This window comes from Schistosoma mansoni, chromosome W (assembly GCF_000237925.1).
Source record: "Schistosoma mansoni strain Puerto Rico chromosome W, complete genome".
Classification (NCBI taxonomy): Eukaryota; Metazoa; Platyhelminthes; class Trematoda; order Strigeidida; family Schistosomatidae; genus Schistosoma; species Schistosoma mansoni.
The window spans coordinates 27,492,082-27,512,169 of NC_031502.1; the positions used below are offsets into that span (position 1 = coordinate 27,492,082).

A 20,088-nucleotide genomic window follows, 5' to 3' on the forward strand; every position below is an offset into this window, starting at 1 on the left:
CTCACACACACACTCACTTGTTTTCCCAGTGTGCTTGCTATCTGTACGCTTGCGGATTTTTACCGAGCTTCAGCAATAAAGTATCTCTGTAACTGGTGTTCAAGCTTTTGAATAATCTCGAGTAAACCCGTAATTCTACTGGGAGATTTAGCCTGCAGTAAATATTCAGTTATCGGGATATTATTTATTTATTGGAGTCAGATATAGAGGAATTAATCCTCTACATACTCACAGTTTGATAACGTGATGGCTTTTAAAGTGAACGGTACAGGGTTAGAGTGAAATTCAACTATGAGATGCATGCATATCCAGTAGAGGTATTCGGAAACGAAAGTCCTTTATTACACTGCTAGACACTATCAATCTCTATTTATAATCCTTGCGACTTATGGCAATATGGAGGCCATCCTTACAGAATGCACATTTTCCAGAAAACGAGACTGATGAATATCAGTCCTGAACATCAGTGGGAGAATTACAACAAGCACTGCAAATGATGGGAAAATTTTATTTTCATATTATAAAACTTAGAATATCTTTGTATAAATAGCTGAAAACGAATATGGTGAATTGGTATGTAAATTTCTTGATGTTTTATAAGATCTCTTATATTGGTTAAGGAAAACATTTGTGACGTAGTGATTTTAATGTTTCAAAATGTTTACATGCAGTTTGTGGTTGATCACAAATAGATAAGAAGGAAGTAGTTGAATCAAAAAATACTGTTGATTAATTCCAAAATTGCTCGTACTGTTGATTTCACAGTGTTGAAATACTTAATGTTTCAGTGAATTATCTTTAATATATGTTTAGTGAAAACATAACACCTCATGCTGTTCTCCCACGGTTACTGCCGGTCCCATGCTAACACAGTGGGAAAGAATTGAACATCGGGGCAACAAAATCTAGTAGAAAATAACCTTGCTAAAAAACGCTAACAAGAATAAACAAATTAAACCATCTAGACTCTCCCCTCCGAATCGAAGGATCTTTATGAAGCCTCATGGTGAAAATCGAGATTCTTCAGAAGTCACGAGGTTAATACCACTTCTAGCAAACGCAGCAAAACTTTTTATAAGTACATGAAATGCTCGGACAATGTGGAAGACCCCACTGGATCTACAGCACCTTGAAGTGGCAAGCACATGCCTTCCGATAGACATCACTCTACCAACGACCAAATAAATCAGGATAGTCATCAGACAAATCAAGAATGGGAAAGGAGCAGCACTTGACAATATACCAGCTGAAACACTGAAGTCAGACATAGAAGCAACTGCAATCATGCTCCACATTCTATTCAGGAAGATTTGCGAGGAGGAACAAGTGCCACTGACAGACTGGAAAGAGGGATACCTCATCAAGATACCAAAGAAAAGAGATCTGAGAAAATGCAGAAACTACACAAGCATCACACTACTAGCAGTACCACGAAAACGTTTCAACAGAGTGTTGCTGAACCAGATGACAGATTCAGTAGATGCCCAACTTCGAGATCAACAGGTCGCATTCCGTAAAAATCGACCGTGCACAGACCAAATCGTGACACCGTGGATCATCGTTGAACAGTCGATTTAATAGAAGTTGTTACCATACATCAACTTCATTGATTATGAGAAGGCGTTTGACGGGTGGATAGGAGAATATTTTGGAACCTCCTTCGACACTATGAAATGAGTAACTGAGAAGATTGTCAACATCATACGGAATTGATGCGTTGGACTACACTGCAGAGTGGTGCATGGAGACAGATGATAGACACATTCCGAGTGAGGAGTGGTGTCAGACAAGACTCCTTACTCTCAATCTTTCTCTTTTTACTCGTGGTTGACTGTATTATGAAGACCTCGACATCCGAGGGAAAGCATGGAATACAATGAACAGCTCAGAATATGTTAGAAGATTTGGATTTCGCAGATGACCTGGCCCTTCTATCCCATATACACCAACAAATGCAGATGAAGATCGCTAGTGTGGCAGCAGCAGCTTCTGCATCAGTAGGCCTCAACAAACACAAAGGAAGAGCAAGATCCTCAAATACAACACAGCGAACAGCATGTCAATCAAACTTGATAGGGAAATTGTGTAATAGGTGGCAACATTCACTTATGTGGGGAGCATCATAGATGAATGTGCAGGATCTGATGTAGATATGAAGGCAGAGAATGGCAAAGCGAGGACAGCATTCATACAGTTAAATAACATATGTAGCTAAAAACAACTTTCAGACAACATCAAAATCAGAATATTCAGAACGAACGTCAAGACAGTTGTATGGAGCTGAAACGTGAAGAACTACTACAACCATCATCAAGAAGATACAAGTATTTGTAAACAGTTGTCTACTGAAGATACTCAACGTCAGTTGGCCGGATACCATGAACAACGGACTATTGTGGGAGAGAACAAACCAGCTTCTATCTGAAGAGGAAATTAGGAAAAGACGTTTGAAGTGGAAAGGCTATATATTGAGGAAATTACCAATGTGAATGACGAGGCAAGCATTAACTTGTAATCCTGAAGGGAAACGGAAAAGTGGAAGACCAAAGAACACATTGTGTCGGGAATTGAAAGCAGATATCAAAAGGACGAATAGTAGCTCTAAACAACTGGAAAGGATTGTCCATGACAGAGTTGCTTGAAGAATGCTTATGGGCGGCCTAGTCTCCTCCTTGAGGGTTAACAGGTGAAAGTTAGTCATACTGAAAACATAGTGCTTTTATTATTATGTAACACTAAATATTCAGTAATTTGTTTTAAAATGACAGGCTAGTTTAATATCATTTATCTCATACACCTGTAGGAAACTATTATTCTGAATGTTAAGAATCTAGACCATTTATCTGCAATTTGTCTTCAAAGAATTCACGAATTCAAAATGGCAGGTAGCGCGCTTATTTCGTTTTCTCCAGTGGTTGGGTGTTTTCAATGTAGTTAACTATACGCATTAAGTAATAGGGTTAAGTTTCATAATACATTTAGGAGCTATTACTTCTGATAGAGTATTTAGCAATAAAACCTGTAATAACAACACAATTTGATATAAGTTCTTGATTTTAATCACATCAAAAGTATCTTCGAAATACTCTTAAACTAATATCAAGGATAACATGCTTTGGTTAAAACTTTATGGGCGTTGAGGATATCTCTTCTTATGTTTATGGAATCTCCGTATTCAGTGATTCAAATCCAGTATCCTAAAGATAGACTTGGGAAGGTTTGTTGTAGAGTGTGGGGTCACACGCTTTCTAAAATAACCTAGTCATGTGTTCATATAAAGGAGTTATTGCTTTTTCTTTGGCCCATACTAGAATCATTTGTATTCAGATTAGATCGAGCATTAACAAGGCCACCTTCAATAGTATAGAAAGTCAATGTATTCAAATATGTTAAATAACATCAATAACATGATGGATTCCACTAATCATATAACATGAAAGCATATATTAATTGTCATTTAAGACCAATAATAATAGTCATTGTTAAGGTCACCGAATCATTTACTCAAATCTTCATCAATATTTCATCCTGTAGGTCAAAATAAAAATTGCTCTGTCAAAATTATTAGATAAAAAAGGGAGTTGAAACTGGCGATCGATCAAGATAGTCACTATAATATCGGTGATAATGATGTCGTTTAAGGATATAATAATTATTTTCAAACAATAATAAAGAAAAATAAATGAGTTCATATGAAAGGCTATTATTAGGAAAGTGGTATTGCCAGTCATTATTAAGTGGCTGTTGTTTTACTTCAAGCGTTTGATCTAATTTGTCTACAGAATCATAAATCCTGATTGATCATTCTTGACTGTGTGATAAATGCGTACGTATGTACGTATGTTAGTAAAATTATGAAGTAATCTGAACTGAAATTAATACAGATTACATTTCCATTTTCAAAGATACTTGTTACAGGTCTTCTTGACTGACAGTGTAGTGAACAATTGGTTATATTCAGTCATACAATTCCAGAATATCTCAGCAAAATATGAGAACCATATAGTAAATAGTTAATTTGCAAACTATCAATCAATTGTCTCAATCTTGATCGTTCCTTCTGCAAATATCAGTCCACAACCTCTGATTATTATTGTTCATACATTTTCATACCAATTGCGTTCCGTTCCCGTTCTCTCCTTATCGATCTTCTACTGAGATACATTCAAAGCTCGACCATCGTTATATACTATTTATGTGGATATAAGTAGCCCACACTACAACAGTATTGGTTATTGTCATTATGTTAACAAAATTTTCTGTCAAAACAATACATATGATTCATTATTTGTGGGTTATTGATTTCGCTGTTTGTGTAAGGCTTTCGTTTTTTCACAAAATAAAAGGGTAATAGTGACAAAACGCCTAATGGATTCCGTAAAAACAATAAGTTTCGGAATTGGTTTCTTCAGTAAATAATTGCTTAATTACTTAATAGTACACAGTTCTGTTGGCGATGAAAACGTTAGAACGTTAAAATAAATACAAAAAGGAAATCAAGTTGACATTGAGTTGTATTCTGCATACATTATAGTGCTTGCTTAAAAGAAAGCAGATGTATTTCAGGAAAGAATATAGCGTACAACATTGTCAAGGTTACTTAAACACTTATCTACATGTTTGAATTTTAATGTTTTTCTGAATATATTTACATTAATACTAACAATTAGCGTTTTCCTCAAATATACACTGTTGTACTAGAGCTTAATAACGTTACTAGGGTAGTAAAACACAATAATTATGTACAAGGATAATAAAAATTCATGAATTGATCATTGTCTTGTCTATCAGAAAATACATCATGTGTTCATCATACTTAGACTTGATTAGATGTGTATTTTTTGGAAGATTGGACAGAAGTTCGTTAACTGATCACATTAATTGAACCATAGATCTGCATCTGTAATTACCTACATTTTCGTATCTAATATATATATACCATAAGATGAAAATTTTGTAAATGAACAAGCAAAAGGGTGCACAACGTCAAAAGGAAGACACAATACAAAATTAATAACGTAAACATGTTACTAAGCTTCAATATAATCAACAAATCACTTGAGGCTATGAATGTCTAACCAATATAAAACCAACCAATCATATATTAACTTACCGATTAAATGATATCATTCATTACATTTTCCCCTTTAAGTAAGTTAATATTTATATGCTGTATTGGATATACAAGAAAACATTTCAATGATAAAGAAGTAACTGAATTATACCTATTTTATATTAAATCAAGATAATGTGGTTTGTTTGGGACAGGGTCATGTGAACTCATTACTATTGAATTAACTCCAGTTGAATCAACGAAAACACGTTTTTACAACAAATACTGGAGAGTCTAACATGGAAAATATAATTTTATTATTTCACACTCGACCGTTTGTTCCAAGAGTACAAATCGCTTTCTCCTAATAAAAAAATACTATTCGTACCGCTTATAATGATATAGGACTGAACGCATTAATTTAAATTACATACTATATCCTCTTCACGGGTGATCCTACTATGGATACACACTTTTTTGCTGGACTTACAAAATTTAAACTAGATGCAGGAAAGTTACGTCGTGATGATGATTTTTCAGACAGGTTTAGTCATACGTTCACTTCTTTATTATTGATTATTTTTACACTTATCATATCGGCTCGTCAGTATATTGGTAAACCTATTGCCTGTTGGGTGCCAACGGAATTTACACGCGCTCAAGAAGAATATGCTGAATCAGTTTGTTGGGTAACAAGCACATATTTTATACCTACTCAGGATATTAATATTCCCGAAAATATATCAGAACGTGAAAATAGAAAAATCCATTATTATCAATGGGTCCCATTTATTCTAATGATACAAGCATTTTTATTTAATTTGCCATGTTTGATATGGAGATTATTTAATTGGCAGTCTGGGATTCATGTAAGTTACCGTTTTGAACAGTAAGAGTATCTTTTCATATTCAAATTTCCATAACAAAGTGTTAAGATTACAGTGATTTGAATTTACAGTAATTTACAAATGAAGTGTTAATTTATACCTTGTTACTTAAATTTAAAATAATTTTGTTAATATAAACACTTTGACACTACTCAACGAATCTTAAAATAGCAAGTCATTGTATGAGAAGAGATAACTCAAATGGTTGGTTAGTGTGTAGATCAAGCCATTAAGTAAAATAGCTATATAATATCCGCTGATTTTTATTTGTTATACTGCCAATGTAATTTTTTTTGAATGAGACAAAAGTGAGGCGTTTACTCAATAATCTGTTGTTGGTATTTTCGCAACACCTATTGGTGTTTTTGCGAAATATCTAATTTGACAAAAGAAAGACTATAATGACTTTTGCAATATAGATTATGACTAATACGTCTCATAAAAACATGCCAATGCTTCTCATACTCCAGAATCACTTACTAAGATGAGCTGAAATACTAACGAGCTGTCTTTTGATTACCAAAGTCAGACAGTTTTAAAAGTACATATGAGATTTAACTGCAGATGAAAACACAATCATATGACCAAATAGAAATTGTTTTTCCTTTACTTAAAATGGAGCGAATTCCTTGGGAAATCGGGTCCATGTAACCAAAAGATTATAAGTACAAAAGGAATTTTTGAAAATGATATGTTATCCATAAAACTTAGTTGGTGAAAAGAAGTTAACAAAACTCGTTAAATATCGTGTGATTATCCAATAAAACAACGCTTGGTTGCCATTTAAATACTGAGCTGTTGGATACGACGTTCTTTGCAAGAAGTGTGTATCGCTATTCAAAGTTGAAAATGTTAACGTTCGAATGGTAGTTTCAACTAATACACACTAGTACAGAAATCAGTTCCTAAAACTAATGAAAGTTTCAAAACTGTTTACAGCTTTTTTTGTTTTATTTCTGCAATTTTAACCTCATTAGTTCTATTCCAGTATCTCAGTAAAATGATGGTTTCATCGTCGTTCTTAAATTTGTGAACTTAGGGGAAACTATCAAATTACAGAAAATAAACCGATATCTAAAACATGCATACTGAAAGTTATCTCAAATATTTATATGAACTAATCTTGTGGTAGGACCTAGATTTAGAATTGTTAATTGATGAGAAAGATCTGGTTCATACTGAACACATATGTAGTTAGGCTGAGGCTAATAATAATTTCTCCGATGAGCCAATTTACAAAGGGAGCTAAATAAATAATCAACTGACTGTGTAATAATAAGAGAGATGCTACACAGATATTAGATATAGGTTTTTGGTTTGCATTTTGAGCATTGAATCAACAATGCTCGTCATTGAGCCTGTGGTCAATAAGAACTGTATAACAAGGGTACTTTGTTTGTAATGACACAAAAAATAAATATTTGGCTTTGTTTTCTTGTTTTCTGATCGTCCAACCATGAAATCTTCAAGGTATGATGTCGAATCCAAACACCTTTCTGTTTGTTGACCATATGTCCATCGTAAAAGACATAGTTTTCATTCATATTCTTGGTTAGGAAAGCAGACGTAAATAAGTCTTCAAAACTATCGAAGCATGTAATTACCAAGATATTGGGATATTAATATAGTTATACTTGAAGATGTTGTGAGAGATGAGATCAGAGGATAGCCCTAGGAAGATGGTCAGGATGCTAGAGAAGTCCGTTTAGATCGCCATTATACTTTAATATACCTCCATTAGTTATATTTACGTTGCAAGTAATAAGTTGACCATCAGAGGACTTGTAGTTTCAACCATCTCGTCATTCATGCTCAGTTATCTTGGAGAATTCTGTAAAATAAGGAAATAGATTTATTTAGACCAGAGAACAAATATGTATTCTAGCCCATATTTATCTTACGTAAAAATAGATAGACTGGATGACTGAAATACGGTAAGTTCTGTTGAAAAGCGCTATCAACTAGGCTTCAAAAATAAATATTTGAGAATAACGATCTTAAAAGTTTTAAGATTTATGCTTAGAATACTGAATATCTTTACTATATTTTAAGCAGTGATCTGTAATAACGGTTGTTTTTAAGGAGAATTACCGGGTGTCATGAATTCGGATGAGAGTTTCATAGACAAAGATATAACCTCCAGTCAAACTCATCGGATTAAGGTCATTCAATATTTATATTGAAAAGCTACTGTTGCACACAAGACCATGAAATCATTGCTGTAGATAATTTTCCTTTTTTGGTTTGAAAACGAAATTCTTTCACGGCTCATTACAGAATAACGGTTTAAGATTTTTCTACTTCTGTGTTATTCACTACGCTTAACTGTTATTTGGCGTCTGTTAGAGCTCTATTTCGTCCTCATTTGACCAGGTTAACAAATTTTCGTTTGATAGAATTACGGATTTACTTTCTATTATACTGATTAATGTATTGAGATATTATTGTGCGTGAATAAAACAAACTTTCGTAAATGCAAAACAATTGTGTAAACGTTAATGGCATGTTTCTAGAAACCAAGTGTTTTGTTTGAATTTTTATTCTATGCACATATGTTTAACAAACTCATTCTAAATGTTGGTAAACCAACATTTTCTAGGGCTAATGCTAATAAAAATGTGCTATGTTTAGATATTTCGATGGAACGGATACTTGTATAAGTGAAATACATGCTTGATCAATTATTTAAACCTGAGTATTGCCACGTTTTATTATCTTCATTTTCATGAGCATTGATGAAACCCTTTTGTTAATAATGTGACGCCTGAGCCATTTCAGCGTGAAGAAAATTTCGAGATATGCCTAATATCGGGACTATCTAATTAATCTTAGTGTGTATCTACATATACTTACCTCATTGCAAGAAGAAATATGTAATGTAGCAGTAAATATCAAATCTGACATACAATTTTAAATGACGTTGTTGACATTATAACATAAATACACAGGAGTATTGTTTCCTTTTTTATGAATAATTAATGTTGCTTGACAGTTCAAATAAAATAATATTGATTTTATTCCATGTTCTATAATTATGAATATAAAAAGTTTCATGAAGTTACTTCAAGGAAAAATCAACGAAACAGTTGCAATAAAACAAGTAATAAGTTACTAGGATTCAAACAAGTAATACTAAGTGAATTTAAACTTCACCCCATTGCACAAGCAAGTGGCTATCAGGACTCAGTAGCTGAGTGGATAATGTGATGTCGTTTGAAGCAAAAGTTACTGCGTTTGAGTCCCAGAGTGAACATGAACTCTGAGATGCAGGTACATCCAGCTGACTAGTCCCAAATAGGATGAAAAGCGCGTCCTGGATTCCACTGTTAGCCACTATCCATGCTTGTGAAATAAGGCTATACACACAGTATGCACATATGCCAATAAGAGACTGACCGCTTGCAGTCCTAAACATTAATGGGAAGATTCGAACAAGTAATACTAAGTGAATTTAAGGTATTAGGATAATTCAATATTATTATCAGATTATTTCACCACTTCATATAGACCTACGTAGACTAAGCTTATACGCAATAACTGAGACAAATGTGAATAATTTTAGTAAAAAACTATTTCCACAAGTTGATTAAGTTAGCAGAATAACTTTTACTTAAAAGGTTTCTTTAAAAGTCAATCAATTAATTTGATCTTATAGTTACTTTGTTCAATAATACTTATAACGTAGGTCCTTGTAGAAGTTTTTTAAAGATCACATTAAACTAAAAGAATCTATCAGAAAAATGCTAATGGCGAGTAACTTATTCTCTGCCAGAAATGCATTTAAAAATACCAAAGAAAGTCAATTAACGGTATCGTATGTAAAGAGAAGCAACTATCGTTTGTTTCTTAAAATAATAAAGCGAATAAACAAGATATTTTTGCCGTTGGGTTTTCTTGTTTCCATTCTTATTCTTAATTACAGTGTATAAATAAAAAGGTTATCAATAGCTGTGATCTTAAGATAATACAAGTTGATAATATTTAACAACAAAGCATAACTTAAATGGAATTGAGATATTTTTGTGTTCCCCTTTTTCGAATTTATTTAAGCTGTTTTAATACTTGAATCCAAAGTAGACATATGTTCAGATTTATGATTGTAAGTTAATTAACTGGTGCCACATGATGCGAACAAAAGATTACGATGAAATGTAAATCATAACAAATGCTTACTCTTAAAAAAGTATCTATGCATAAGTGGTGAAAGATTCGCTTTGTATTGTTAGCGTCGCCCCATTAGTCTAATACTATTGAAAAAGATAAAACTATGTATTGAATGGGAAATCTAAGAAACTATGTATTGATATACTACTATTGAAAATTATGAGGAGGCCGGTAACTGTGCGTAATTGGTTTTTCTTTTGAAAACTTCAGTTTCCTTTCCTAATAGTTCTAAATGTATTATTTTACCATTTGAAAAGTCGGACTCATGTAAATTAAATGTTATAAGTAAAAAGGATGATATACCTTATATGCGTAAGCCATCCGAATGTGTTAAATAAGTGGGTGGTTCCATCAATGTCCTCATTTGCCAAGGGATTTTATTTACACTAAACTGTACAAATTTCATTCAATATATCTTAATAGTTCATTCTCTAGTACACAGTAACCTACGCAAAACATTATAGCTAATAACATCTCAAACCTATCACATTTTTCCCGATTTTTAGACAAAATAACTTCGATTTTATGAGTGGTTGGTTATAAAACTATTTGAGAAACGTTAAGTGCTTTTGAAGTTATTTCGGATTGAATGACCTTTACATTTATAACGATATTAAGCCAAATATAACTTTTCTACATGAAACGGAAACATCAATAAATGCACACATATACACAGAATCAAGGGTACGGTATTAAACATACAAACAAGTAAGGTAAATAAATTGAGATAAAACATGACATGTTCTATCTTTTAACCTAAATTTTGATCTAGTTTTTACTGTACTATGGTAATGCTTTCAAGATTGATGATGCTTCGCGGAGAGCTTCTTTAATGGGTATGACCATCCATCTAAACTTTGGAACATGTTTTTTAGTATGAATAATTCAGTTTAAAGACTGTTAGGTCAAGGTTTTTTACTAGAATTAACAACATATTTGAGTGACATTTAGCCTTATAACAAATACGGCGTTTGTTAATGTCAGGCTTCAGAAATGGAGTATATGAATAAAACTGCATGAACGTTAAATTACCAATGTAATATGCACTTTTTATTTTATTGACATGATTTCATAAATGTGATCGAGTGTATCCATCAAAAAGAAAAACAGTTAGACTACAAAATTTAGTTTCATTTCAGATCATGTCGTTGGATTCTACCCAAATCAGAATAACTATTACTGTAGGTGCACTGATTATGTACACTATTCGTTGGCTATGTGGAGATTCTTTTCACGTTATTTGGTTCGAAACAATGACCGAATTCCAGCAAGTTAGGTTTATAGTCTATCCAATAAACTTATCTATGAAACAATTTTATGCATTATGTAGTGGTCTGAAATCTCTAAGAAGGCTTCTCTTGACTGTTGATACCAATGTAGGATGATGAACAGTCAAGTGAAAATGCTTATGATTAAATATTATTTATTTAACGAAGCGGTAGGAAACCATAATGTAATGAATTTATGACAAGTATATCATGTATTTCAATACTACACATATCTTAATAAAGTATTGTGTGAAATTGTTAGTATTAATCAGAAGAACAAAATACGAATTTATTTATCAGTCCTGATGACTGGTTGTTTGCATCTTATCAAACGAATGGAACTATAGGTTCGTAATCTTTCCAGATATCTGTTTCTTCGGATTAGCGTGACCTACAAACATCGGATAGAGTTCTGGCTTTTCAATTAGGATGTATATTTTCGAAGCTGTCTCATTCGAACTACTTCATTAACGATCAAATTTTTCCGATAAGTTTCCCATATAATTACAACTATAGATCGTCAGACAGAAGGTTCAGTCAATTTTTGACTTTCAATTAGCTAAAATTATATTTAACTCTATGCCACTGAGTTACAAAAGTAAGAATTCACCTATGTTATTGTGACAAAATTATGATGATATTGACTATTCCGTTATAATTAGCTGTCGTTCTTTAATAATGAATGTTTTGATAATAAATAACACGTCGTTTTTAGTCCATTAATAACTTGGTAAGTGTTTAGAATATCAAATGTTGTGCTACTGCCCAGATATAAATGAATCAATGACTTCTCCTTCTAATAATTTCGCTCAGTTTTATTTATTGTCTTTCATTTTCTGAAAATGAATTTGATAAATTTGAAAGCTTGAGTTCTATGTTGTAATCGGTTGTTGCTTATTCCTAACAGTTCTGGAATGGAAACCGAAACACTGGTTAGTGCTTTTTTTTCAATAATTAAGTCTCTTACAACCTCTTGATGAATTCTGTTCAGTTTTGTCGATGATTGTTTGGTGATTAGGTATTATTTAGTCAGTCATCCTAATTTAAAATTTGAAATATTTCAATATCACAACTTCGAAAATACAGACATTGATTTTAGATACTGAACTCATATTGAATGAATACCTAATCTATTTATTTTTAACTCTCTTGATAATGGTTAAATAGGATTCGTGTTTAAAAGTTTAGCTTATTCATGAAATTACGTCATGTAATAATTTCGAGTAACATTCTCATGTAGTTACATCAGATTGAGTAGTGAAATAATAAGTAGACCTCCGGAAAAATTACTAAACGAGACTGTGCCCTTGATGATTTCGCCTCGTACCTTGATAGTTACTTGAAAATCATTGTTCAGGGAAAGAATATTTTAAAGAAATATTGTGCAAATAATTGTTGAGTTAACTGACTGAATTGGCAAACGAACAAAATTTGTTATTTTTTTAATTCAAGTGACAAATTGACATTAGCAGTCAGATAATGCAGATAAAACTTTGTCTTAACATTTTGTGATGTCGTGAACAAAATTAAAGATACCGCTTTAAAAAGCCATTATCACTTACCTAGAAATAATCAAAAAGGTGCGTGGATAAATAACTTCTCGGTGCAGAGTTATCAGCAGATGTGGTGAAAAGCGGAACAAAAATGTTAAAAATGACTAAGTAACAGAATAATTCATCATTATCCACTTGAAGAAACAAAATATCAAAAATGCTTAAATTGCTTGACTTGGTTGATTCGTTATAGTGTGTATTTAGTTTATCATAATTCTTACACTATTCATAGCACTACAACCGATTTACTTGTCAGAATAGCTTCGTAAAAATAATTCAATTGTAATTGTTTACTTAAACCTACCAACTGATGTTTATGACTGTAATAGATCAGTCTCTTATTGGCATATGTGCATACCTTAATTTACGAGCAATATAAGCAAAGACGGATGGTGGCCAGCAGTGGTATCCAGGACGCGCGTTTCATCTTATTTGGGACTCGTGAGCTGGATATAAGTGCAGCCCACAGTTGGTGTTCACTCTGGGACTCGAACCCAGTACAATTTGCTTCAAACGCCATCGCGTTATCCACTTAGCTACTAAGTGATATATTGAAGTAGATTTAATAATAAACATAGGAACTGTTCCTTTATAAAGTTGTTATTAAGTTTATGGCCTCACAGACGCTCATGTATCGTTGTCTAAACTCATCTATAAGAAACGCCACAAATATTTTATGATTCTTTACCGATTGGAGTTCTATAAATCTGCTGGTAGCTGGGTGTGTGATTTGCTTACACCATTCATACACTTCAATGATCATTTTTTAAAGAAATAGCTCTTAAAGAGTAATATATGTTGAGCTCACAAATTCACAGCATGGTTATTAATGAAAATAAAATAAATAGATGATATTTTTGTGGTGAATAAACATATAGTTGACAAGTCATTAATGTAACAGTCGTTTCGATAAGGTTTTACTTTGAAGTAAAAGTGTATCAGATATTTGGAATTCAATGAATTACAGAAATGTTCTTTGTGGGTCCCGATTAAGCAAACAAAATCATTGCTGAATTAATATCCTTTCCTCAGTTAGTCAATAAGGATATTGGCTTCCGTCAAACCACTCAGAACTGTGTTTATGATTACCAACCTGAATAAATGAATATTCAATAATCTAGCTGAAGCTTTTATAGATAAGTAAATCAAAGGAATCACTGATTAATTTATTAATGTATAAATAGGTTGTAACTTGTTTTTATCCATTAAGGTTGTCATAAATTTAATAAGTTAATATGTAAACCTAATCATTTTGTTATTTATGTATAGATTTTTGTTTCCGTAAAAAATAATTTCCTGTTTACCTAACTCTACAATCAAAATATTGTTTAATATGATTAATCTGATCAACAATAATCAACGAGTTCTATCTGTATCTGCTTTTCTGTGGGTACGTTATTCATTTCAAGCCACCTAATGTTAAGCAAGGAAACTAATAAATTATATATTTGACAGTAATAGTAATAAATAATTAACTGATAATAAGATTTTAAGGAATTCCCAAGAGTTGTATTGGTTAATCAAAACAACGTAGCTTATAAGATTGAGTTAAATAAAAGTTCCCTTTATGTGGATTCTTCAAACTCAGTAACTAACAAAATAATAACCTATTTTTTCTAACATGGTTAGGGAATTACACATTTAACATCCTCTGATGCATTAAAATTGATCAGTTGACATGTAATAACTGAAAGACAAAAGTGTTTAGTAAACTGTGGTTAGAATTTTATGTGTATCCTTAATATTGAAACGTGTCTGTGGAAATATGTTGTATTAAACATTTATCATGTTTGCCCACCTACACTCTAATCCTTAATTAACATTCATATATAAACATTTATAAGTATTTAAATTACTGATATCGATGTATTTAATCTAATGGAAAATCCTGCCTTTACATATTCAGGAATTTAAATAATAAGTTCGCTTTGAAAGTAGTAGTTAAACTTCATAACCAAATGAGAGGAGAAAACACTCAGTTATCAAATGAATTACTTATCAAGTAGTATCTTGGATTGTGTGGCTTACAGAAGCAGGATATTAAAGACTTCCGTTGTATGCAAGATCTTAATAATTAATCATTGAAAGTATATTAAAATTAGAATATATTGTTTAAATATTTCACAGTATGTTGTTTTTTCAGTGATTAGTTATACAATAGTTTTTGTTCAACATAGGCTTTGAAATGTCCTTTAGTTTAGTTTATTTTTTTAAACAAAACATGTTAGATTTATGCTATTCATTTGAAAGATCACGTAGTCATAATAATAGGACACTTGACACATGGAAGAGTCAATATATGCTTTCTTGGAATTGTTTCAGAGAAATCATCGACATAAATTGTACAGAGATTTTAAGGTAACGTTTATCGTCTTCAAATGGATATAATTTACCAGTTACTTAACTATCTTATTCAAACTATTCAATGCAATGTAATATACAGAGAATGAACCAAAATGAATAACAACATATTTGAACTGTATTGAAACCATTATCAGTTACTTAATTATAATACATTCCATTTCATTTAATGAGTATGTATATACAAATTATTAACAATGTAATTTTTGCAATTTACATAATCCTTGTTCATGTCTCATATTAAGTAGTATGTCTGACATTAACCGGCATGTTTTTCAATGCATAAACTTAATGTTGTTCATATTTTCGCTTGTAAAACTACAATTTATCTGTGAAGAGATTAACATTTTGCTCGGTTTTAGATGGAAAAAAAATTTTGTCACATGATTAACATCATCATGTTTTTCTCATAAGAATGTTACATCAACACCAAGTGAGAAACTGGATGGTGATCCACAAAGCTTTTCATGTTAAATTTTTACTAACATTTTGTTATTAGAGGTAATAAAACTCACACATATAGGTAACTTTGGGACAAATATGAGGAATGTGAATTACATTAAAATGTATGTTAATTAATGCTTGTTAAACAAAGAATGCAGAAAGAGAAAGATTCTTCAGTTGTGAAAAAGTAAACGTCTGTGTTTCAACATTTTCGACGTCAGCAGATATCTAAATGTTAAACGCTTAGAAATTGAATAGAATAGAAGAGTAATAAGACGTAGTCTGTTGATTTTCAGTAGATAAAGCTGGAACTGGTCACTGGTTCATGAAAAACTTGTGAAACATTTTAAATATCTTTTCGTTATTTGTAACTAAATGTTTACTTCATATGTTCTAAATAAATAAATCCATTACTAAAATAGCAAAATGATAATCTTTTATTGACAAATTAGTTAACTGTAACTATTTTCTAGACCGGATGTTTTTCAATTCATGAACTATTTACCAAGTTTTTCAACTCACTCCATATAAAACTAACATGATTGCATTAGCACAGACATATCCAAACTTAAATATAGAATTAAAACTAAATTTCTGTATGGGAATGACTTTAAAAGCTCCACATTTTAATATTTCAGTCGCGGAAAACAGTAGGATAGGAAATGTTGAGTAATTTCTTTATTTGTTAATTCTAAATAGTGAGGCGGTTTTTAAAATGGAGTTTTGATGAATGTAACGAAATAATTATCGACCTGGGACTATACGACAAATTTAAATAGCCATTATGCAACAATAGTGATTGCTTAAAGTTTGGTTTTTACATTTCTTCCACTCAGAATGGTTTGAAAATATTATCGTACAGTTCTACTCATTGTTCGTTTGCCACTGTTCTACAGTAAGTTACGAATACATTTATATCTCAGTCATTGTTGCAATGCAAAATTCCATGTCTATGGTAATTGTCAGTGCTTATAATCTTACAAGCTGAAATTAAATATTGTTGATTATGTGAACTAGCAGTTGAAATAATAGTTTGCTTCAATAAATCAGTTACTGTTTCTTCCGTTTGGGAAACATCAACTTAGGCTTATAAAATACAACAAAGACTGGCTATACTATTTACTATTCGCCAAGACAGATTATATCGATAGTTGTAACTTTTTTTTTTGAAGTACCCACCATTTGACTACCATTGTCAACAGAGATACTAAAAAAGCATCACGAGTAGTAAACTGTCCCAAATTTCAGCAAGCGAAAGTGGTTTCCTTCGATATCAAGAATTATGAACTCTGTATTTCTGACCAATTATCATCTAAATAGATTTGCACTGAAATATTCGAAATTTTTGATCAGTGAAATCATCCCTTCTAACTGTTCTACGACAATTTTGTAAAGAAACCACTTCATACATTACGCTTAATTAATGTATAAATGTTCATTAATAGAGAAATAATTTATTTCAAAAATTTTATACGCTGATTGTGACTGTATACGTTAAACGCTTCAGTAGGAAAGTTAAGTTATATGCTTCTTGTTAGCTCAAAAAGTAAACCTCCTTCTTTGACAGTAAGAAAAAAGATATGATAAGATAATTTTGCGGAAACATCGAAAAACGTTTCGTGTAATAGTTATGAACAATCATTAAAAAAGAGTTTCGTGGAAACATTATGTATACAAAAGCAAAAAGAAAGCAGTTACTACCTAACTTTCATACATGAGCAAATTACAAAAGCGTATTCAATCAATATTAATTCGTAGCAGGTATATAAACACGTTAAATAAACTACTGAATGAAATGAATGTTTCTCTAGCTTATGTTTATCATTAAAATTTTAATTTAAACATATAACCGATATATCTTGCTGACTAGTATTGGGGATGATTAGAAGAAAGTTAAGGGCGGCCGAACCAAAACGTGGCATCAGAGCTTGAAGTCACTAACTTCTAGTCTAAGCCATGTTGGCAGATGCAAACTACTTGGTTGGGGTACTCGTGACTATCGTAACCAATGGTTGGAGACTGTGGGTGACATGGCTCAGAATCGATCATAATGGCGCAGGTATATACACTCTTTACCTTCCCTTAAACCTTGAGAATAAAATTGCTTCATATCTGTCTTCCTTCCTATACTATATCCTTATATACAACCTTTCTTTTGTATACTACCACCACTGTTTTAACTACTTCTATGAATCCGGTGTTCATCTTGTTGTGCTAACGAGGTATGGCAACTTGGACCGATGCATAAATGTGCCTGGTCCTACGTTGTAGCTGACTGACTGAACTGATATATCTAGTCGTTCCCCTATTTTATCGAAACACTAAACAACTTTCTTCACGATTAATTCACTTGTGACACAACGTTTATTAATATTAACCGAAAAATACATTGCAGAATCGTTTGAATTGTATTATGAGAAGCCTGAAAAACAACAAAACATCCATCCTAGTTGTATCATTAATTGATCATTTCATCGAAATGACGTGTTAATTACTGAATGAAAACATTATCGTTTATCAATTTGGAGTACCTCTTTTAAAATTGGTCTGTCTAATAACAAACCTTCATTAACAAGAATATGACAAATACATAAATAATAATAATAACAAGAAGAACAATTCAAAGAGAATTCTTGTAACAAAATCAATAAGATTGTTTTTCTCACTTTATTTCTGTTTTATTCTTCTACTGGATTTTTCTTTCCTGATTTAATATAAACAAAAATTGTATAGTTTTATTCATTGAATAATCTAATTATCTGGGGCAAAAAAACAATCTAAAGTTGTTTTCCTCTTTTTTTTCTTTTCTCTTTATTATTATTAATATTTATTACATTAATTTATTACAGTTATAATATCTGTTAATTGTACTGATTCAGATCCCGAAATGGATGGGGGATTTAGAAATGTATCAAAGAGACTAAATAACGTTTGTTATGGAAGGACTTTTTTAAAATATTTTTACTATTAGGTGAATTAAGATAAATAAGAAAAATATGATTAAATGCAATAGCCTTTCTAACCCAAGGATAGGTCTTTATCTGCATTCATTATGCTTAATATTACTGTACTTTACGACGTATAGTTAGTTACAACTTTCAGTTTTGTTACTTATCATTTTTGAGTTTGATTATGAATTTGGTTGTTTATTTTCTGAAGAAGTGGCTTGCACTGAGTCACGAAACGTCAAGAAATCTAATTTTTCTACTTATTGGGATATTACAAATATACTACTTTCATTTATAACAATCTGTCTAATGCTCAATTTATTCAAAATTATCAAAACAAAACTTTGTAATGATACCTACATTTATGAGTAGATTAATGTGTGTCCAAATATAATCTCATTCTGTTTTTGATTCATATAATTTTAAGATACTTGTGGTGTTTATACTATGGTGAACTTATCAGATGGGTACGAATATGGTAATGAAGATTTTTTAAATATAAGTAACCCGTTTCTTACATTTATAAAATTTTGACAGTTATCATTTTGTTCTAGTGTTATGTGTAAATTACCTTCTGACTAACAGCAAAGATATTACTTGTGGTTTTATTTAATGGCTTCTAACCGCACTGTCCTATTAAGATCGTTAATATCAATAACATCAAGTTTTCATTCAGACTTTCATTTCGTGACATAAACTTCACTTGTCTAGTTCGTTCTTAGGTAGTGGTTAATTTATGTGAAAGTGTATAATTTTGTATTCTTGATGGTTAGTGTGATTCATTAATGATAGTATAATATCACTTTGTTAAGCAACAGAATGAGTCAGTTGGTTTTTAGGAAGGGTTAGTTTGTTATTCGTTACAATAAATGACAATATTTATTTTAATTTTCTATTACGATAAGTATAGGTCTTTACATTTTACCGTCTTGTTAGCACCTAGCAAAATGTAGTGTTCATCGAAGTTATTGTAAAGAATTTATTATTCTATATATGTGGAGAATTAACTGAACCTCGGACTTATTTGAGACATTTATTGTTCTGATTAACGTAAAAATTAAAACTTCATACGACTAATGAATGGCTTGTACGTTAAAGAATAAGGATACTTTAAAGTGCATACAATTCACAACTTCAAGTAGTAATACTATTCTAGATAGATTTTTCTAAATACCAAACTCAAGTGTACTTGTATTTTATATAGTAGAGTAGGTCCCTTAGGAAAGTTTTATTGACTTGTTATTAAAGTTCAATTAATGAAGAAAATAATTTGAAGATAATTTGTTAGAACTTCATAAATCTGGATTTTCTTGTGTATTCAACAAATATGTTATGCTAATCAAAAGAACATTTGTAGAGTAGCTCCCGCTATAATGAATATCGTCTCGTAAGTGAACAATAAGTTCAAAA

The 20,088-nt window shown here is 31.5% G+C and overlaps 1 protein-coding gene and 1 non-coding gene across 2 annotated transcripts; one reads left to right on the forward strand and one right to left on the reverse strand.

The window, feature by feature from the left end:
- Positions 1-5,514: 5,514 nt before the first annotated feature.
- Smp_170070 (putative innexin) lies at positions 5,515-10,442 on the forward strand (the record flags this gene model as incomplete). Its single annotated transcript, XM_018789204.1, has 2 exons — positions 5,515-5,922; positions 10,362-10,442. The coding sequence occupies 2 exons, from the start codon at positions 5,515-5,517 to the stop codon at positions 10,440-10,442; spliced, it is 489 nt and encodes a 162-aa protein (XP_018654671.1).
- A 2,959-nt stretch (positions 10,443-13,401) lies between these two features.
- On the reverse strand, positions 13,402-13,472 carry Smp_tRNA_01133_Gln_TTG.1.1. The gene has a single exon. It is a non-coding gene (tRNA).
- Positions 13,473-20,088: the final 6,616 nt, after the last annotated feature.